Source organism: Vanellus vanellus (assembly GCF_965231255.1).
Source record: "Vanellus vanellus genome assembly, chromosome: 1".
NCBI classification, from domain to species: Eukaryota; Metazoa; Chordata; class Aves; order Charadriiformes; family Charadriidae; genus Vanellus; species Vanellus vanellus.
The window spans coordinates 126,536,478-126,557,952 of NC_138905.1; the positions used below are offsets into that span (position 1 = coordinate 126,536,478).

At 51.0% G+C, this 21,475-nt stretch overlaps 1 protein-coding gene across 1 annotated transcript in view; it reads left to right on the forward strand.

Annotated features, from left to right (window-relative positions):
• The window catches only part of BCOR (BCL6 corepressor), a gene marked incomplete at its 5' end in the record, with an annotated part of 39,606 nt that overhangs the window by 521 nt on the left and 17,610 nt on the right, over positions 1-21,475 (forward strand). The window contains 7 exons of the mRNA XM_082485601.1: positions 1,083-1,161; positions 2,073-4,904; positions 5,642-5,695; positions 6,156-6,339; positions 14,551-14,832; positions 15,331-15,582; positions 21,098-21,426. Coding sequence (XP_082341727.1) covers positions 1,083-1,161; positions 2,073-4,904; positions 5,642-5,695; positions 6,156-6,339; positions 14,551-14,832; positions 15,331-15,582; positions 21,098-21,426 — 4,012 coding nt within the window. The remainder of the gene's footprint in view (positions 1-1,082; positions 1,162-2,072; positions 4,905-5,641; positions 5,696-6,155; positions 6,340-14,550; positions 14,833-15,330; positions 15,583-21,097; positions 21,427-21,475) is intronic.

Genomic DNA, 21,475 nt, shown 5'->3' on the forward strand with positions numbered 1-21,475 from the left:
CACATCCCACAAGTGGATTTCTTTTCCTCCCCCCCTTTTCTCCTGCTGAGTATCATTCGTTTCGATGATTAAAATGACAGTCTTCAGTAATTTTCCCATGGGGTGATGCGGGCACTGGCCGGTGTCCTCTTCCCTTAAACCCCATCTTTTTAAAAAGCGAAACGACGCTGAACAGAAGCTGCAGGTACGCCTGCGGTCCTCTGTGCCAATTCTGTGCAGTTTTAGCCCGTGTTCTCTGCTGTTGTGTGAAAAGCCTCCCAGAAGCTGGGGAAAGTTTGTGGTCTTTGCAGGGAAAAACTATTTGCAAACGTAAACCGAAGGAAAACAGCCAAACGTCTCACTCTGCTTTCTCACCCTCCCTCACCTCTTTCCTCCCAGTTATTTAGGGATAATGGTTTTACGTGCTACTTGCAGGAAAGGTGACTCGTTTAAAAATGAATAAACAAATGCATTAAAATGGCATTTCTGCTTCAAGGTGATGATATGCCTTTAAGCATTTTGATTGAAACGAGTTCTTTTGGGTAATGCTGAAACTTTCCTCCTGCTGCATGTCAGCGATTTTTATCCCTGGGATTTGAAATTTGGCACTAAGGTATATTCTTTATCGGTGCTTTCTGTGATAACAAGTCCCAGTGCTGCAACACTGGTATGGCACAGATGTGCGGCTCCCTCTTTAGCATGGAACAGCTGATGTTTGTATGATATTAGCGTGTGTGTTTTAATTTTCTTCTCGGTGGTGTATGTGGATTGGACATGAGCAGGGTGTGTTTAAAATGGGGTATTCTCTCCTTGCCGAAAGAAAAGGACAAGGGGCAAAAGGGAAGACCTTGACAAAAATCACTTGTGTTGGAAGAGGCTGCTCTGGGGTGTGCTCCATGTGTTCTCACTGTCAAAACCCTTTATACTCATTTTCAAATGGTCCTTGCTTTCTAAAGCACTCTCTGTGCATGGGTATGGAGGACGATAAATACGGTATCATGTGGGACTTCTCTAGGGGAATCAAAATACGGAGGTGATAAAATCTTGCGCTGATCTGAGATGTGCAGGATGTTTTCAAATAGTAAGCTCCTGTTTCTTAATAGGAAAATTCCCGTTAACGATGGCGATGCACCGAAAAGCAGACTGGAGTTGAGGGAAGAAAATCACCTGAATCACAGTGTGGTAAGAAGTTTATAGCTTTGTGCTGCAGCTAAATCCCTGCCTGTCCTCCCCGCCCTGTCTCCCACCCCCGGGTGTTATTACGTGATCCGTTTGGAGAAATGATTAAACTACCTTTCCATTGTACCTCTAGCTGGGCTTGGGCATGTACGAGTTGTTTCTGTGAAATGGTGAAATGGGACTTTGTTTATTTCTCTCATTAATCTCTTGACGCTGACTTTGTGGTGTTGTGTTGTCGTATGACATCATATTCTTACTTTCGCTCTGTTATGTATAATGTCGTGCAGCCTACTCACGTGTTTAACAGGAATAGTTCATATAAGTGTTAAGTACATCAGCGTTTCAGCAGAGTTGGTGGATTTTTCCTTCTTTGAGCATCCGCAGGGAGCAGCGAGTGGGGAAGAAATTCGACAGCGGACTTTTCTTTCTGCTGCATCCCCGGACGCCCCGTGAATCATGTGGCGGTGGTGAGCTCCAGAGCGGAGCTGCAGCAGAGGGAGAGGTCCTGGAGGAGGAAGAGGAGAGGCTCTCCATCCTTCCCTTCCCACTCTCCATGCTGCCAGCCCACATCCTCTGGTTCTGACGGGGCTGGGGCTGAGGAGCTGGTTGCCGCGTGGGAGCGATGCTACCGAGCATCGTTTCTGGGCCACTTCTGGCTGCTTGGGCTGTGGGTCCTCACGCCTTTGTTTCCAGCTGATGGATTTTGGGTGCCAAGAGATTTGTATTGATGTTTGTGGTGATATACATTGCTCCGTAGGTTCCTGTTCTGCAGTGCCATCAGCCTCTGTATGTTTTCATGACAAACAAGGTGTTTGCATCGGTATTGTTTCTCTTCCAAATGCTGACATGTCTGTAGCTTGAGCGGTAGTCGTTGTAACGAAATGTGAAAGTAACATACTTCTTGTTCTGTAAAGGTGGATGCGACTACAGCACATCGCATTGACAGTCTCGCAGCTCTGAGTATGGACAGGTCTGGACTCATGCGAGAAGGACTCAGAGTCCCCAGTAGTATTGTCTATTCCAGCTTGTGCGGACTCGGCTCAGAAAAATCACGGGATGCTACGAGTTCGATAGCCGGGCTCGGATTTACTCCTGAAAGAAATCCAGAGATACAGTTTAAGTCTAATCCCCCCGAAGCGGTAGAAAACGCAGCTGTCTCTGGAAAAGCCCCGAATGGCTTCAGCGCTATATACAAAACGCCACCCGGAATACAAAAAAACTCTGTCCCGACGGGAGAGACGCTGGGTTTGGACCGAGCTGCGGGTGACAAGCAGAGTCCCCTCGGTGTCAATGGTGCTAGTTACCTAAGGCTCCCCTGGGTAAACCCCTATATGGAGGGCGCGACGCCTACCATATACCCTTTCCTTGACTCACCAAATAAGTATTCGTTGAACATGTACAAGGCATTGCTACCTCAGCAGTCCACTTACAGCTTACCGCAGCACCTGGCTTACTCGCCCGTATGTACGAACGGTGAACGCTTTTTATACCTGCCTCCCTCCCACTACGTCGCCCCCCACATCCCTTCGTCGCTGGCGTCGCCCATGAGGCTCTCGACTGCTTCGGCTTCACCGGCCATCCCGCCTTTGGTGCACTGTCCGGATAAGAGCTTGTCGTGGAAGATGGGCGTCAGCCCCGGCAACCCCGTCGACGCGCACGCCTACCCCCACATCCAGAGCAGCAAGCAGCCCCGGGTCCCCGCCGCCAAGCCGGCCCCCGCCAACATGCCGGCGGACCCCGCGCTCCTGCTGCCCCACTCGCCCCGGCCGTCCCCCCGCCTCCCCCTGCCCGCCCAGGTCGGGGACGCCTACGCCGATTTCCACAAACACTTCCCCAGGATCACCACCTCTCCTTCCTCCGCCGTCACCCTGCCGAAGCCCTACGTCAACGTCGGCGGCGAGTTTCCGCCCTCCCGCCTCTCCAACGGGAAGCTCCCCAAGGGCAGCGACGCCGGGGATGCGCCCCCACCGGCCGCCCCCCACGCGCGGAAGGCTGGCCACGACCGGAAAGACGGCAGGTCCCCCCCGCTCCTGGAAAAGCAGACCCCCACCAAAGACGTCACCGACAAACCGCTGGACTTGTCGGCGAAAGTTGTCGACGCGGAAACCGCCGGCAAGTCGGACCACGGTAAGAAAATGACGCCGACGGTGCTGGTGCACGGCAGGGCGGGAGGGGGGACGCACTTGCCCGGCAGCGACATCGTTCCGAAGGAAACCATTTCTCCCGGGAACGGCTGCCCCATCTACAGGCCTGAAATTATCAGCACGGCGCCTTCCTCCTGGATCGTTCCCGGTCCCAGCCCCGGCGAGGAGAGCGGGAAGAGCGTCCAGCTGAAAAACAAGGCGCTGGACTGGGTCATCCCACAGCAGCGGAGCTCCTCCTGCCCCAGGATGGGCGGCACGGAGGCGGTCGTGGGCAGCGTTGCCGGGACGGTGTCGGCGGGGGGGCGGCCGGCGTCAGCCTCGCCGGCTCCCAACGCCAACGCGGATTGCGCCAAGACGGCCAGGAGCTCCGCGGAGAGCACCGCCTCGGTCATACAGCACGTCGGGCAGCCTGTGGCCGCCCCCGCGAAACACAGCAATAAGGTGGCCAAGTCCTGCGGCCAGGAAGCCAACTTCAAGGCGAGCGAGACCGCCCTAGCCTCCAGCCCCATCTTCCTGCCGCCCAACGAGGCATTCCGCTCCCCGCCGCTGCCCTACCCCAGGAGTTACCTGCCGTACCCGGTGCCGGAGGGGATAGCCATCAGCCCTCTCTCCCTCCATGGGAAAGGACACGTGTACCCACACCCCGTCTTGCTGCCCAACGGCAGCCTCTACCCCGGCCACCTGGCTCCCAAACCCGGCCTCCCCTACAGCCTGCCGGCGGGGCGGGGGGAGTTCATGACCTACCAGGACGCCCTGGGGATGGGGATGGTGCACCCCATGCTGCTGCAGCACTCGGCTTTGGAGATCAACAAGGAGGAGAAGGCGGAAAGGCGGTCGCGGTCGCACGAGAGGGTCCGCTATGAGGACCCGGCTCTGAGGGGCCGGTTGCCAGAGCTCCTGGAGAGCAGCGGGAAGATGCATTTCGAGGTACCCGTCGACAAGAGCGTGAAATTGCACCAGAGCTCCGGCGGCCACGGTAAAAACTCGGCCAAAAGCGACAAACACCTCTTCCCGGATCTCCTGCGAGACGAGCAAGAGGCTAAAAGCGAAGCAAACGTAACGAAAGCCGGCTTTGCTACGGAAAGCGGTAATCAGGCTAATGACCCTACAAAGCACAAGGCAGAGCCGGCGTCGCAGCACAGAGATTTTATTGTAATGAGAGAGGAGTTTGGAAGAAATAATGATCTTCACGAAACCTATAATTTCAAGCAAGCCCAGAGTTCGTCGGTGTTCGGCTTAAGGAAAGAAGATTTATCCGTGAGCCAGCCCAAAGAGAGAGTGACGGTCCAGCCTTCGCCCGCTTTCTTGGAAGGCGCTCACGAGGGCGATGCTCCGGCTCTGGCTTTCGGCAAGGTGCAGGAGGACGCGAAGCCCTTCTGCATGGGGACCGCGCCGCCGAGCATCGACGCCAGCCAGCCCTATACCAAAGACGGAGCCGACGATGCGGAATCTGCCGACGGCAAAATACTGAAACCCAAGCCGTCTAAGTTGGCCAAGAGGATCGCGAACTCTGCTGGTTACGTAGGTGATCGATTCAAGTGTGTGACGACCGAACTGTACGCAGACTCCAGCCAGCTCAGCCGGGAGCAGCGGGCGTTGCAGGTGAGTCCGCGCGGTCCAACGGCCGCCGCGCTTTTTTTGTCGTTACTTCTCTGTTGCAAGTCGCAGTCAAGTTTTAAAGTTGAGAGAAGCAACGCAGGTGGGGAAATCAGAAGTGTTTTTTTGTTTGGTTTTTTTTTTTTTTTTTTTTTTTTTTTGTCGGGGCGTACTCGCCAGAAACGGTTTTAAGTAGCAGAGTAGGTTTGTTAGTGAGAGCCAGGCGATGTAAAGCTTAGCATGTATGGCTTTTACGTGTGTTACGCGCTAAGTAAGCTTTAAAGGGCTTTTGCTAAGATCTGATAAAAATGTTAATGTACGTATGAAATGTTTGTGCAGTTACGGAGGGGAGTTGGAGAGGCATGCATGTTACCTCGGCGCTAGCGATGGCTGTAATTTCTCGGCCGGCCTGTAGTGCCGGCTAGCACCGCGTACCCAGAAGTTGTGATTAGTATGCCAAACGTGCCGTTTGATGGAGAGGAGTCGCAGCCATGCATTTAGCGGGTCTCAGGCAACGTTTGCGCCAAGCGACCGCGTAGGGAAGAGTAGGAGCGGTGCTGAGGTCGATGCTGAGGGATGACAGACAGATACTGTGTAGGAATATCCTTAAGGTATTTTACTTTTAATGAAGGGATGAGTTAAGCCAAATTGTTTTGCATTGTTAAGAAAAGAATTGGTTTATGCTTATAAAAATGGATGAAATTATCTAAATGATCCATTGAGTGCCCATTTTAATTACATAGATGGAAGGATTACAAGAGGACAGTATTTTATGTCTACCTGCTGCTTACTGTGAGGTCAGTTCTTCAAATTTTTATTACTAGACTCTTACATAAACCTTTGAGTTAAATTTCATTTCCAAATACACAAAGGGAAGTTTGTGGGCCATGGTCGTCTTTATTCATTGTACGGTTTTGTGTTGTTTTGTTTTGTTTTGTTTTGTTTCCTTTTTGTTTTTGTCTCTTTTTTTACCTCCAAAACGGAATGTTTTTGTTTTATATACAGTATGCATTTATATATATATATCTCTTACATATATATACGCTTATATATGAAAGAATTGTGTGGCTATTTGCATATAGACGCTAGAACACTGCTTTACGAGTCAGGTGTGTTAAACTGCTGCCATAGCTCTCTATATCTCAACCCTTGGTTTTGAGCCGATTTTCCTTTGGAAATGCTTTCATTATAAGGTAAGGTAAATGAAGTGGCTTTTATCGCAAGACTTTTTTTTTTTCATATCAATTCTCTTTCTAGCGTGCAATGATGCGCTTCTCAGAGTTGGAGATGAAAGAGAGAGAAGGCCAAACAGCTACCAAAGACTCAGAGGTCTGCAGATTCAGCCAGGCAGACTGGGAAAACTTGAAAGGAAACAGTGAAAAGAAGCCAAAGTCTGTCGCTCTGGAAGATGCCATTGCTGACCAAAATGACAATGACAGATGTAAGCGAATTTAGATGGCTTTCCGAAGCGCGTACGTGTCTCTGCGCCGCGGCGGCTTGCAGCAGAGCTGCGCGGGCGGCGTAATCGTCGTGTTCTCGCGGTGTTGCTTGGTTAAAGTTGCTGACTTGGGGCTCTGCCGGTACGGAGCTGCCGTGGCTGCTGCTCTCCGTGCCGGTTTCGGGGTCTGGAAGTTACTGGTTATGGCTGTAACCTGCCTTTTGGGAGATAGTTAACTGCCACCAAAGTTACTGTCTTAAAGAGATTGTCCGTTTAATCGACGAAGTACCACATCAGCCAGGGGAAGTGAAGGTCTAAGGTTACTGTTTACATGCAGAAAGGGGGTGGGGGAAGAGTGAGAGGCAGCGAGGAGCTCAGCTTCCTGAAGGTGCTGTCACGCTGGGAAATGCCAATATTGCCGCTTCCAGGCAAAGCGAGGATGATGGAGGGCAGAAGGGTGATGGGGAGCAGGAAAGTACATCGTCTGCCAGGCTGGCTTATCGATAAAGGCGGGCTGTAAAACTCCCAAACTATGAGGAAGTAGTTTTCCTGGGTGACTTCTTGCTGCGGTGGCCGGGGGGTGCGTGCGGGTGGCCGGCACAGGTCCTTGCAGATGATGGGGGGGGGGGGGGGCTGTGAAATTCCCCATGGGGCCAGCGGGGCTGGCTGCTCCCTCTGGGCTGCGGCAGGGACTACGGAAAGTGCGTGCTAGCACCACTGTTCTAAAAGCAAGACAAACTTCAGCGGTATTGGTTGGGTTTTTTTGCTGATGCGAGAAAAGTTGACTTTTTTTTTCAAACTCTCCGTAAGCATCTGTCTTCCATCAATTTCCCCAATTTTTTACCTATATAATTAATGAACGGATCAGTTCTTCCTGCTGCTACTTTAACAACTCAGAAAAAAAAAAAAAAATCTATGCTGAAACTATTGCAAAATAGAGGAAACACACTGCAGACTGTGTCGTGCATGCATGTGCGTGTGTGTGTATGTGTTTGTGCATGCGCTGTGTAACTCAGTGGTTACGCGTGCTCCTCCGTAGCTGGAGATTCATGAGTAGGGCTAGTAGAAAATTTCATTCGGGCAATTTAATAACTTTGAATTATTGTTCTGGTCTTTGGTTAATGCTTTTGGCAGAGAGCATGCTGGTCAATCGGACTTGCTCGGTTACTCACCTAAATCAAGTTACTGTGGTATTGCTGTCACTGAAACAACAGCCTCAACAAAAATCTGCCTGGCAAAATCGCCAGGGAAAGTTTTAATTGTGGAAGTGGAGAAGGTTGCGGGGTGGGGAGAGGCTGAGCCCCTGGAAGCTGAGCGGGATTTTCCCTTCTCCGAGCTGCATCGAGGCAGTTTCGGGGAGGAAGGCACCGCTGCCTTGGCGGTCCCCCGTGCTAAAGCCGAGAGCTCGGCCGGCTGCCGCACCGGCTCTCCCCATTGCAGCCCCCCTCTTGCTCCTCAGAGGGCTCCGGGTGCCCTGGTGATGTCCTCCCTTAAATCCCACCCTGAGTGTGCTGGAAAGCTTAAAGAGCAGCAGCAGCAGCGGGGCCCTCCCGGCTCGCTCTGGCTGTAGGGTGAGATGGGCCCGGGGTGGGGAGGGAGAGGGGGACGGTGGTCTGTGGGGTCAGGGATGGGCTCAGGGAGGGGGAGCCTGGCTGGGGGCGTGGGGCGTGCTGCTTGGGGGGGCTGCGGGGAGGGAGAGCATTAGAGCATCGTACTTGCTGAAACACCACCACCCCCCCCCCCCCCCATCCTTGGAAAAAGCTGATGATGCAGTGCGTCCTTAAATTCATCATTTAGTGAGGTCTCCAGCACTGGAAACTGCTGGCTGAAATGTGTTTGAGGCTGTTAAATAACTGTTGGAAGCAGGGAAAGTGTGTTCAGTCTTACGGTAGTTCGTTCCTCTCCTCTGCTAATTAGCTCTGACTTAACAGGCTATTTCGGAGTTTGGCCGAACGTCTAAACTCCTAACAGCACAGATCTGTTCTGCTGAGGGAGCTCCTCTTCTGCTTCTACGGCAGCAAATACTTAACCGGTACAGATCCAGTTCTCCATAAAAGTTTTTTATCGTGGCGCTTCACCTCCTGCCCCTCGGGATAGCAGCTGGGTAAATCAGGAAGCTGAGTTTCACACTTCTTGACCGCCTCTGGTGTCATGGCTTGGGCTCTGGGGGGGGGCGGGGGGGGGCAGGGGGGGTGAGCTTGAGCCGCTGCCGTCTTGATACATCTCTCACCGACTTGATGCATCTCTCACCCAGCGGCCGGCAAAGGGGCGATGCGCTCTGCCTGCTCTTCCCGGCCCTTTATCACCAGCGAGAGCCAGGGCTGCTTATCTCTTGCCTTCCCTTTCCCTCCCATTTCTAACCACGCCGCTGGTGCGTTTGGCTTTAAAGCTCTCGGAAGGCGGACGAGCGGGTGGTTCGCAACCTCTTCCGTTTTCCCTTTCCGGCCCCTGCAAGCGATCTTGCTGCTGAAAAAGGCGTTTCACCGCGTTTTACGGAGGAGCGTTGGGTCCAGGCGCTGGCTAAAAAGCAAAGGGGCAGCGTGCCTTTCCCTGCGGGAGTGGGGAACTGAGGAGCAAAACCGGCGAAGCTGTGTGGCGTCACCCGCCGCCGCGAGCGCTTCACCTGCCCGGTGTCGGCGGGGGAGAGGAAAACCGCAACCGAAACTGTGATTGTGGCACGGCGCCGTCTCGCAGGGCTCCTCCGCTGCCGCCGGGCCTGCTGCGGGGCGCGGGAGCCGATGGGGGGCCCCCCCAGCAGCTGCTCGACCCCTCGGCGGCTCCTCTAAATCCACCAGTGCGACGGCGGTGGCGGCAACAACAACAACAACAACAACAACAACAAAAGGCTAAATAGCACGGGCAGGTGATGCTTACAGAGGCATCTGATGGGATGGAAACTCCTTTTTTTAGCTTGCCCCAGGACTTACTCATTTTCCTACTTTTATAGCATGGTGTACAGACTTTTTTGGAAGCAGACAAAGGCACAGTATCCAGTTCCTTGAACTTTTCCTCTGACTTGGCTTTCCCGTACCGAGAGCCTTCTTAAGCTTCACAGTGCCTTCTGGAGAAGGGTAAAAAAGGATTATTTTGTTGTGTTTTGTTTTTGTTTTTTTTTTTTTTTTTTTTTTTAAAACCAGCCTGGTTTAAGGGAGGTAGCCGCGTTAGCTAATTAATGAGCAATTAAAGCTAAGGAGTAAAGCAGAAGTGCTTTAATTCTCTCCCATCTCATTTAGGTTTTGCCGGGCGTTCTGAGAGCAGCCACGAAGCTGCTTTGTTGCCAAGGTGACTTGTAAATGTTGCTGAGGCGATGCTGCTCCGGTGCATTTCCATAGCACAAACATGATAAATTATGGGATGCATATGTCATGAGTCATAGGATTGTTCAGAGATCAAGTGATTTAAGCTATTGGCACGGACAGGCGCATCAATACGGGCATGTGATGATCGCATGTCGGTTCGTAACAAAGCTCTTCTGGCGGTATTGAAAAAATCATACCCAAGTGTGAAAGACTGAATAAATTCTACAAGCTGTGAATCTCTTGATCGAGGAGTGTAATTGCCCGTTTATCTAATTTTATAGGAGGAAGACACGGCCCGTTTAAGGCTTAGCGGGGAAAAATAAAACCTGATATGTTAAAAACTTGATCTTAAAGCATGAGGTCATGGGGAAAAAGTTGAAGCAGTTTCTATGTAAATGAAAGTAAATGGTGTGATGTGCCAAAGCTTTTAGAGCTGTGTTCGCCGTCGGAGCGAGGTGCCGGTGTCTCTTTGCGTGGCAATCTGCTGCTTTGCTTTTCTCACCGGGCTGTGCATATACCTGAACAAATGAAAGACGGAGACAGTAAACATGTCCTTTGCCCTGGTCAGTTATTACTTTCCTGCGGTGGGACATAGTGCAAAAGAAAAAAAAAAAAAGGGAAAAAACCAGAAGTCTGTGAGGGGAGAATGGCAGTTGCTTGTTTGTGCAGCGCGGTGGGCTCGGGCAGGAGGAAACAAATGTGGAAAGTTCCCAAGCGGAGGTACTTGGAGGGAAAAGTGAAATTGGCTGGGTTCCCTCTGTCCCACGGGATACTTGAGTTGGGTGGTGAAGGTGACTTAGGGAATTTCTTACTGTTGTGATCTCCACGCTTCGCGCCGGGGTTTAGCGTTTGGATAGTCATTACCGCCCTGGGATGAATAAAGGGTGCCTTGCAAAAGTGAGCGCAATGAGAGGTTGCTCCAGGGAAGAGGAAAGGCTGGTTTTAGCTGCCGTGTTGTTCGAACAAAAGAATCGCAGCTCAAATGCTAAGGTGTGTTTCCTCGTTTGCATCGCGTGGGAAGGCCTGGTCTCCAGCAGCTGACAGCAACAGGAAAATGAAGGAAGGATCTTTTTGGGTAGCGTGTTTGTGTGCGCGTGGAGCTGTTTCTCGTGAGATGGTAACCCGTGCGCCGAGGAGATAACTGCTTCAGGCAGAAACCGTATGAGGAGAAGCATCTTCTTAATTCTTCCGTGTTTCTAGTTGGGAGGAGAGGGAGGAATGGTTTGAGTTTGTTGATGCTGGTTCTCACCGCTGGTGTGAAAGTGGCGAATGCTGGAGGCTCGAGGAAGGGACACGTTGAGGAGTTTTAATCTCCTTACTCATAGAGGTGTGTTGCTATAAGAAGTCAGCGTATATCCCGTGTTTCTGGCCACCTTGTCACTGTTTGAATAATGAGGATATGAAAACTCCCAAGTATTTTGTTGTTTTCTTCCTCAGGCGGAGAAAAGGATGCTGTAGGTACATGGCGGGGGGGAGGGGGGAGGGAGGGGGGAACAAAGGCAAACCAAATTCTCCTTGTCTTTGTTGGGCATGGAGGATATGTTTATGTTGCTGTGCCTCACGTTGACATTTTTATCTTAATTTGGGGAGACACTGCGTCTGATCCGGGTTGCTTGCAAAACCGTTTGGGGACAGAGTGGAATCCGGTGGTAAAATATTAATAGAGCCCTGCGTGCCGTGAGGCGGTCGCCGCTGTGCCATGGGGAGAAACCTCCGGGCGCGCGACGTGTCCCGGCGAGCTGCGCTGCGCAGAGAGCCTGACAGCGTGTGGGTTACGCCACGTCCCGAACAGCAGCTGACCTTTGTTCTTTCGCGGTGAAAATCCCGCTGTAGAGGAGGCAGGGAGCGGCGGCGGCGGTGGCAGCGGCGGAGCATATCGGCAAGGACGCGGCTCCCCAGCTTCGCCGTCGTCGTCCTCCCGTGTCGATGCAGGATGATTACGCAACCCGGATTAATGTGCGGAGATGTCACTTCTCTAATGGTCTTAGCCGCATCTAGCGGGACGGATTTCAGCGACGCGTGCGTGGCAGGCAGTCCTCGAGAGGGATTTCTGGCCGAGCAGACGTAGCTCTGGTTGCTTGGGGGGGGTCTCCCTCGGATGTGACCTCGGAGAGCGGAGGTGAAGGTGTCGCAGAGCCGCTGGCAGCGAGAGGGGTTTTTGGATAAACTTCAATAGGTGCCTGCTGTTCCGGAGAGATGCCGATGCTCCGATGCTGACAAGCTGTTAGCGAGGTTGCAGCGAATGCCTCTCCCCTCCTTTTATATTTTTTAGCAGGGATGGTTTGAGCGAGCGGTGTTCGGCATCCCCGTGTGTGCCAAGTCCTCTTGCGGAGAGAGCAGGCATTAATCTGCAGCGGGTCGCTTTCGGTGGTGGCAGGCTGGAATTAGCTCGCTGTTTCCTGCAAGCCCCAAAGATTAAGACCATCAATCCCCCCCCTCCTACAGCCTGCTACTTCCTCTGACCCTGCGAAAGCTTCCCTGGGATTCGGTGAGGAGGTGCCTGCCTTTCTCAGGCCAGGCAGTGTTAGGAGCGGGAAAGCTGTCCCGATCTAGTGAGGGTCGGCGTTGGCCGTGGCATGGGACAGCTGCAGACGCGAAGGCTGTAAAGCCGTAAAGCAGCGGGAGCGCGGCGGGGAGTGCCCTTACCTGATCTGTTCGGGGAAACCGGGCGTATATAAGTATAACGTTTCCTTATGAAAGGGGGGGGGGGGGAGGGCGGAAATTAGCAGGTTGCATTAAAAATGTGAAATGAAACCCGATAGAAGCATTTCTGAAGCGATACTTAAAAAGGTGGCTGGTCCAGCTTCTTTTACGCTGTGTGAAACAGGACCGCTGGCGCTGTTGGTGTGGTTATAGGGTACAGCTGTTGGGCAGCGTCTCCGTGCCAGATGTGCAAGCGCAGGGTGTTGCCAGATTCGTTTTGGTTCGGGGGGCACAGACACTGGCTTTTTAGAGGCACAGTCATAGTAAGCTGAGATACCTGTTTTCTGGAACATGTCGGCATTGCTGGCTGCAAGAAGTGTGACAAACTGCGTTTTAAAGTCTTAAAGGGAGCAGGTGTTGGCCAGACGGCCACGCGGAGAGGAGCATCGCCAAATAGCAGAATGGCCCGAGCAGCCCGCTCGCCTGGAAAAAGTCAACTTTTGTTTTGATTTTTCTTGGCCAAATATCTTCTGCTGTTTTATAAAGCATCCCCGCAGGCAGCTTCCCAAGCAGCGTAAAAATGATGGTGCTTGCAAACATCTCCAGAGCCCTAGGTGCTACTTGGAGCCATTTCCAAGTTGTGGTGAAGAAAAATCTCATCAGAGAGCTGTTTTGTTTTTTTTTCCGGAGAACTGGTTCTTTTTTTTTTTTTCCCCAGCTTTTTTTTTTTTTTTACCTCCTTAAGCCTTCCATTGCTGACAACAGGAATTTCAAGGACGGTCTTGAAGCCAGAAGGTATTGGCAGAGCTGTAGGAAGGTGCTCCCAGGATAAGGCGGGATGCGACTGGGCAGCATCCGGGGGCTGCCAGTGCCTAGATGCTGGGGTGGTGGGTCTCAGAGGGGATGGGAGGGCTGTGGAGGGGCAACGTCTGCCCTGGCGAGGGGGGAGAGCAGAAGTTGAAGGCCAGGCTGTACGGGGGAGGAGGCTGAGTAAGGATGGGGAGGATCAGGGGGGGGAGGGAAGGGAAACGGAGTCCAGGTAGGAAACCAGATGTGTTTGCAGGAAGGGAAGTGGGAGAAGGAGGAAGGGCAAGGAGGAGGAAGAGGAAGAAGGACAGTGAGCCGTGGGGAAGTAGGACGGAGCATAGAGGCAGTTTGTCAAACAGCGGCAGAAGTGTAGAAAGAGGACTGGTCAGCCAGGAGGCCAAAAATGCATGGGAAAACCAACTTGTTTGTGAGAATTGTAAATAGAAAGCTGATTAACCGTGTTGCAGTCTGTACCGCGTGGCTGCCTAACTAGCCATGCCTCAGCTAGTTTTGTTTAAACCCAAGAAAAAGTGATAATTAAGTGCTGTTTTAAGTCAAGCATCCATTTAAAATTGCCTAAGCTGTCTCTAAATTTGGGGGAACAGTTTTGGAGAGAGGGGAGGCTGAAGTTAGGGCAAGCACGGCAACAGAGGTGTTTTGGGGCTAGTTTGGCAGACTGGTTTCTCGTAAGCTTCTCAAAGCTCACCCGGTTGCTGCTGCTGGAAATACTCCCTGAAAAAAAAAGTGAGGTCTTTTTTAAAAAGAGGTGACAAAGATCATGTGATGTACAGTGACAGGCTGGTTACTTGAAGTGAGGAAGCCTTTTTATAACCTTGGATTCAAGTAGTGCTTTTTGCAAAACATCACAGCTATTCTTAGTGGTATTCCCATGTACGTGTGTGCGTGCTCCGTATCCCATTTATATCTCCAGAAGAAGGGACCAATGCTTTTATGTCAGACTCTGCAATTCGATGCGAGAAGTTAGGGAAGGATTAGGAACTAGCAAAAGGCTGATACTTAATAATCACGAGAAGGTATTTCTGAAAAGACAGTCATTGCAAAGTGAAGCTTGGGTTATTACCACGGTTTTGGGGGGTGAGGTCACTTTCTGAAAGGGGTCTGTGGTTTTGATATCTAAATATGTTTCTTTATTTAAAAAAGCATATTGTGATGTTTCTATGGCTACAAGTATTGTGAATGTTGTGCCTCTTAAATTGATGTAAAACCAATACAAATTATTGTGCTTTTGGTGGGGGTTGTACTTAGCTGTTGAGGAAACTCTGCTGCCTTAGGCTGACCAGAGGAGACTTGTTCTGAAGTGAGGTTTTGTGTTTATTTGCATGCCTCATAAACCATAAGTCGCAGTGGAGATGACATTGGAGAGACAAGAGAGCATAGCTTTCTCACAATGAATTGTTTTGTATTTATTAGGTCTTGTGGTGTTTGTTTTTTTTTTTATTTTTAGGTAACTTTACTAGTACAGAAAACAACCAAGGTCACTTTCTTGAAACTCCGGAGGAAAAAGATCTCTCAAATGAGCAATGTTATTTAGAGAGACATTCTATATATGAGAAAGCGGAAGACCAGCCAACAGAAGATATTGGCCAACATCCATGTCCACGTCTGGACAGGAAGCGTAAACACTCTGGTGAGAGAGTGCAAAATGATGGCAGCCAAAATGAAAACTTTGTGGATGAACTGCAGGATGAACTTATATCAAAAGCAAAAAAGAAGAAGAACTCCAAAGGTAAGACAGCATTTTGCTTTGGTCTCTCTCAAGGAATGTCTTGTGAAAGGAACGTCCCTTTGGCTTAATGTGTTTCCATTTTTGAACTTGATGGTTACTAATGTGAGCACTGTCATTTCACTTAAAATTATATATATGTATATATATGTATGTATATATATGTGTATATATATATGTATATATAAAAATCTTGGCATATAAGGGTAAAGCACTAGTCGTTGGACACTGTAGCCACAGCAGTGCAAGTTACTGTAGTGCATGTAACCCTTAATGAGCGAACCTTTAAAATGCATAGTGTGGTGGTAAAGCTGAGACTATATGCCCCGAAAGTGAAATGTAGCTTTTGTTTTAAGTTGAGGGGGCTTTTTGATTAATTTTTAGTTATTTTTCCATTAGATGACTGGCCTGAGAGGGAAATGACAAACAATTCCTCTAACCACTTAGAAGAGCCCAATTGTAATGAGGTGACCAACCTGAAGGTGTGCATTGAATTAACAGGGCTCCATCCCAAAAAGCAGCGTCACCTGCAGCATCTTAGGGAACTATGGGAGCAGCAGGTGTCACCAGAGAGATCCCCGTCCGGCAAGTTGGGCCGGCAAAGCAGGAAAGATTTAGCTGAGGCTGTTCAGCCAGAGGCCACTGCAAAGGTCAAAGACTTCACAGAAGAAAGGCACACCAAGAAAAGGTCAGAGGCCAAAAGCAATAGAAGTTGGTCTGAAGAGTCCCTCAAAACAAGTGACAATGAACAAGGTATGCAGAGACTACTAGGGAAACCAGCCGGCTTTAGCATTTACAGTGACGCATGCTGCCACCGATGTTAAGGAATTGTCGAGAACTTTTTTTCTTTTCTTTTTTTTTTTCTTTTTAATTATATATATATATATATTTCTGTAGATATCAATTTGTATAAGGACTGACACCTCCTCTTTAAGAATTGCACCGTAGCTGATATTTGGCAGACAAGAAAATGTGTTTGTGTATGTGTGTGTAACTATGTGTTTTGTGTGTGCGTGTGTGTGTGTGTGTGTTTTGGCTTTAAATACTCTCTCATAGATAACGTGAAGATGAATTTATGTCTCTAGAGGAGAGCTGGCGGGGGGCATACAACGCGGGCATGCTTCTGGACGAGGGAGGGAGCAAACAGGCTGCTAGATGGTTGAACCGCACGTAGGATTTGAGGGGCTGTGACCCCCTGAAACAGCATCAGCACGGCTAGCGGCTGTTGATCTCGGGAACCCAACGCCTCCAGCACCCTCAGCACCGCTGGGTTTCCCTGCCTTGCCCAGGGCATACACGCAAGAGCAAGGCTCATCTTCCAAAGAGGATGTCTTGCTCGTTCGTTGCGGACATGTCCTGTAATCCCCTGTGGCCCTACTCCCTGGCCCCTTGGCAGAGATCCTCCCGGTGTTTCTCTCCGAAGGGGTCGCTTCCTCAAAGCACACCAGCTTTCCTTGACTTGTTTCTGGCTGCTTCTTTCCCCCCTCACTCTGCTTCCTCCTTTCTCCCATCCTCTCTCCTTTTTCTGCCCATTCCCTGTTCTTGGGGAGAGTCCTTGGAGGCAATACGCCACTTTTTCCTTCGGACAGACGGGACGTTCTCCTGTCCCCACTGTCCTCAGCCCCCGGGCACGTTGTCTTCTCTGCTGCTTTTCCTTTTTCCTGCAACGTTTGCTGCCGTAGCTTGGTTGGAGGACTGGTGGGGAATGGCAGCACGCAGCCCACGTTGGCCGGTCCCGCTCGTGCATCCCTTGCACCTCGTCGTGAATCCCCGTCTCCTCTGGGCACGCCAGGGAGCCCTTGTCTCCTCTTTTGGCTTTTCAGGTAAAAGTTTGCAAATACTTTTCTACCTTCTCCTGCTCCTACCCCTCCAAGTCCTCTCTGCCTGCTTTTGAGGAAAGGCTGTTTCTGGAAGGGGGAGCAATGAGTTGGACATTTGGGCTCCTTCCTCCTTCGCGGACCAGGGAGTTTCATCAAGCTGGTAGACACCCTGCAGCTGGCCTAACCCGTAGTTTAGCTGAGACCACCTCAAAAGGGAGAAGCACGAGGAGAGAGGATTGTCTTGTCTCGTGCCATGAAAAGGACCGAGTCTACTTGGTCATCCCACACCAGTGAGACTTTTCCTGGGAAGCATCTCCGAACAGGGCCACAGGCAAAAGTATCGGCTTCCCTTCTGTCCTGAAGCTCCTCACCCATCTTTCCCCTCGGTAGGATTATCTGAGGGCAGAAAAACCCAAACTTTGATGCTTATTGATGGGGAAGGTTCTCCAAAAGGATTTGCGGAGCAAGAGATCAAAACTTAGTTTAAAACGAGCTTTGACTCTTACTCCCTTGGTTGATGTGCTGCCTTGGCGAGCGTGGTATCGGCTCAAACATCCCTGCCCATCACCTGCTGCCCTTTGTACTTTCAGAAAGAGATACCTTGTAGAGATTAAACGAGGGTCACTAACAAGAAGCCGCATTGTGTAAGGACACTCTGGCTTTCCCCTGCAATGCCTCCCGTGGCAGCAACAGGCTTCTCTAACGCCTGACCTCAGGAAAGAAAAAGAGGTGGCTCCCGATTTATGCACCCTTCCCAAGGGTATTCAGATTCAGTCGCCCCATGGCTACGAAAAACCTCTTGGTGTTGGAAGCCGCTGGAAAACCATAAATCTGACTGAATTACACCTCGCCATTCATTGTGCAGAGGCACTGGAGATCTTCCAGATCACTTTGCTGATGCTTCTCCAGCCCCGTTGAAGTGTGAACCTTTGAACCTCCTTTTGCTTAGTTGACTAGGATGAGGACCTTTTTCCCTGTTGTGCTACAGAACATCCTCTGTATGACAGTCACATGGGGATGGAGACTTCCAGCTTGTTTTTCTTGCCCGGGACTAATCCTCAAACTTTTCTTAAACAAGCAGATACTGTGAGTGTGACAATATACCCTGTCGCTCGCAGCTTTTTTTTTGCTCTGGGGCTGGGAACAGCTGCTCTCGGTGCCCAAGCACTGCCTGTGATCGTGGCAATCCCCGCTGCTGGGAAAAGCTGGTGGTATCCCCAGAAGCGGGCTGTAAGAGGGCATGGAAGTCTGCCCCTGCGCCCGTGAAGCCTTAGCCTAACAGCGGGATGATTTGCTGCCTGTGCCTGCAAATCTGCGGGAAGACGGAAGGTGCTGGCTTCTGGGCAAGTCGCTCCAGTCGTGTTCAGCCTGGGATTTTAGTGTGGGAGGAGTCACGCACTGCATTGCGAGCTGCCACGGAGCTGTCACCCCTCTGTCCTGTGGTCGGTGCCCACTGGCTGGGTGACCAGGCGGTGGTCGCTGGAAGTGTTCTCCCAGTGACTTTTCCAGGTGTCGCCTCCTTGCAGCCTCACTTTGTGGGTCAGAACCACGAGAGTCAGGATGTGGCTTGCCCGAAATGATTTCAGGGCCCTGCCTCATCCCGCTCGCGAGGTGACGTTGCCCGTGCTGGCTCTCCGGGGCTCAGGGATGCCTGCAACCTCAGGGCATCACGCTGCATCGCCCAGACCGGTGTCCGATGCCGGAGCCACGGTCTCTGCTGGGATCCCAGCTGAGCAATAACCTCCCGGCCGTGCGGTAACCAGCTTTTCTGATGGTCCCCCCTGGGGAGCCGCAGCCGCTCACCCGGCGCGAGGAAAAAACCCGGGCAGCGCGGCAACGAAAGCCCCGAGGAGAGGATCCGTGAGGATCTCTCCCACCGGGAAAGCCGCTGCCTGCCCCTTGGGCTGCAGGCAGCGAGGCGGCTGCTGGCTTGGCAGGCAGGAGGAGGCAGCTGCCGGGGTGGGAGCTGAACAAGCGAGCATTCAGGTGACGCGGCAGCAGCTGCTTCCCTGTGTGGACCTCTCCGTGAGCCCGCTCCTGCGGGAAGGGAGGCAGGTCCTGCTCTGAGTCAGACTCGCCACAACCCACATCAGTTGGAAGCCTGGGTGTTTTTTGGGGTTTTGGTTTAGGTTTTTTTGTTGTTGTTGTTTTGTTTTTTCCATGGATATTTGGGGATATTCCTGCTCACTGTTGTTTTTCTTCTGCCTTCGCGTATGTAGTGGTCAGAAAGACGGGGTGGATTCCAGGATTAATCGCTTGCCTTTTTTTTTTTTTTCTTCTGCCCGTGTGTCTTGCCTTTCCCAAGATAATGCTTGGCTTTTTCTGGATGGCGCTGACCTCTTGCAAAGTTATTGATCCTGAAGCTCCTGGGCATAGCGTCACTACTCTCCATCTTTTAGCTGCGGCGCACGTTTAGGCTGGTGCCTGCTGTAACCACTGTGGAGGGTCAACGTGGAGCACAGGGTTTACGTGGAGCTTGCAGGCTGGAGTACGCATTTTTTTGTGGTGATTAAACTTCTGCTTTTAATACCTCGGCATCCCTGCATGGGAAACTCTGCAGTTCTTTGACGTAGGCTTCTCTTCTTCCTGTGGTTTTTTTTTTTCCCCTCTATCCTTTTGGTATTTCTGTCCTTCTCCAGACCTGTGAGGTTTCTTTCTTTCTATTCTAGTTTTCCTACATGCAGCAGTTTCTTACGTCCCTCTGTCTTTACCAGACTCATCACTGCTGCTTTCCATCTTCGCAATTTTTTTTAGTAAGTGATTAAGTAGATGATGATGATACTTCTGTATTGGAATTGGGCTTTTCGTGTGCTGTTCCAGTTAGGTTAGTTGGGAGCAGGAGAATTGCACACTCCTTCCTTTACGCTGTCTGCAGAGTTGGAAGGACAGCCTCGCATCTGTAGGCTCAGCCTCCGACGAGGCGCCTTCCTTCAGGCTCTCAAAGCCTAAAAAACTTACTGGATTTTTGCTGAACAATCTGCAGATCGTGTGTCCCGTAAATTCCCTGACATCTGGTTGGCAAGCCGCGGTATGCATCTTTTTCTAGAAAGTGGCTTGAAAGAACTGAGGGATTTCTGTTTTCATCTTTAATCTAGAAAGCCTTCTGCAAGTTGCTTTCACAGATCTATTTAAAGGAAGACAAAAGTGTGAAGCTGCCCACCAAGAGGATTCTAGATTTTATTTTCTTTTTTACCAACTGGCTGTACATCGAGTCTCTTTAAATAAAGGTCTCTTCTATGAGCAGCTGCCTTATTTGCTCCTGCCATCTCTTCCGTTCTGAAAGTAGCATCACTTCAGAGACTTCTTGGAGCAAAGGAGCGTCTTTCAAGTGCTCAGGGTTTTTTCCACACCTTCCCTCCGTGGTGTGGTATTGTTTGGCTGAAGTGTCCCTTCCTTTCCAGCAACCTTTAATTTTTCTGCAGAGGAGTTGGTTCTGAGGTCACCTCAATTCTCTTCCCAAGGGAAATTCAGACTATAAAAAGTCAACTTTCCTGTCCTTGTTTTGTTGTAAACCTGCTTGCACTCTGGAAGAAAAAAAAGAGAAAAAGTAACCATGCTTTTTGCATGTGGCCCAGATTGTGGGACCCAGCTTGTTAGAGCCAAACCCCGGAGAAAACCCAGCCCTGCCAGTATCCTGCTGCGCACAGCCGGGCAGTGCCCTGAGATCCCTGATGTCCCGGAACTTTGTGGTCTCGCAGAAAGGCTCACTTGGAGTCCTTGGGAAAACACAGTCGAATGCTTTCCCCCCAAAATCCCGGCGCTTTCTGACAGAGGGTTTGCAGGTGACTTCTGTAGGGACGGCTCCTTGAGCAGCCTTTCCTCTCTTGGTTTGCCGCTCAAGTAAAAATGCTGCCGAGGAGATGTTCCCCATCTTATTGCCGTCTTAGGGCTAAGCTCAACATTCCTCCCGCCCTGTCCCATTAAGACCTCATCCACGCTCCCACCTCTCTTGCTTTCCCCTACTCCCTCCGCCATCCGTGTATCTGCCCTGTGACCATCCCTAGCCCACGGTGGGCAAACCCGGCCGGGCCCAGGCTGCCGGAGGAGTTGGTTCCCCTTCAGATAAAGCCGTTCCAGGTAAGGAGGCGAGTTTTTTTTTCCACCCTCCGGCAAGGCGGTGCAGTGGCAGCTTCCCGCTCTGCCTGTGGCGGCGGGGCTGCGGCAGCGCCGAGCTGGCACGGCACGGCACCATACAGCCCTCGCCGTGCCCCGGCACCCAGCGCGGGGCATTTCATTTAGGGTTTTTTATCAGAGCGTTATAACTGTTAACGTAACGTTAACTGGCACGACGCTATTTACAATTTGAATGCGGAACGCTTAAAATATTAATGATTTGGAAATGTAATTGGTAGATCTCTTAAGCAGTCGAGGAGCTTGTGTTAAGTGCTAGCGATGTGTTTTCCTTTTAACACACCATGCAATGTGTAATGCCTTTCCTTCCCATTTAGGCTTGCCCGTATTCCCAGTGTCTCCGCACATGAAGAGCCTTTCATCCAGCAATGCAAACAGCAAAAGGCAGGCTCAGCCAAGCTGTACTCCAGCCTCGAGGTTGGCTGCCAAACAGCAGAAAATTAAAGAAAGCCGGAAGACAGATGGGCTGTACACAGACGAAGAGGAGGATTTCCAACATGCATCTCTGCTGCAGAAATACAGCGAGTGTGAGAAGCCATCAGGGAAACGTCAGTGTAAAACAAAACACTTGGCACTGCAGGAGAGGAGAAGGAGGTCATCTCTGACAGGGGATGACACCACAGATATCGAAAATGCTGAAGATAAGGTATCTTTATTTAGACTTAATTGTCCACCAGCCTCTCGGAAGGCAGTGC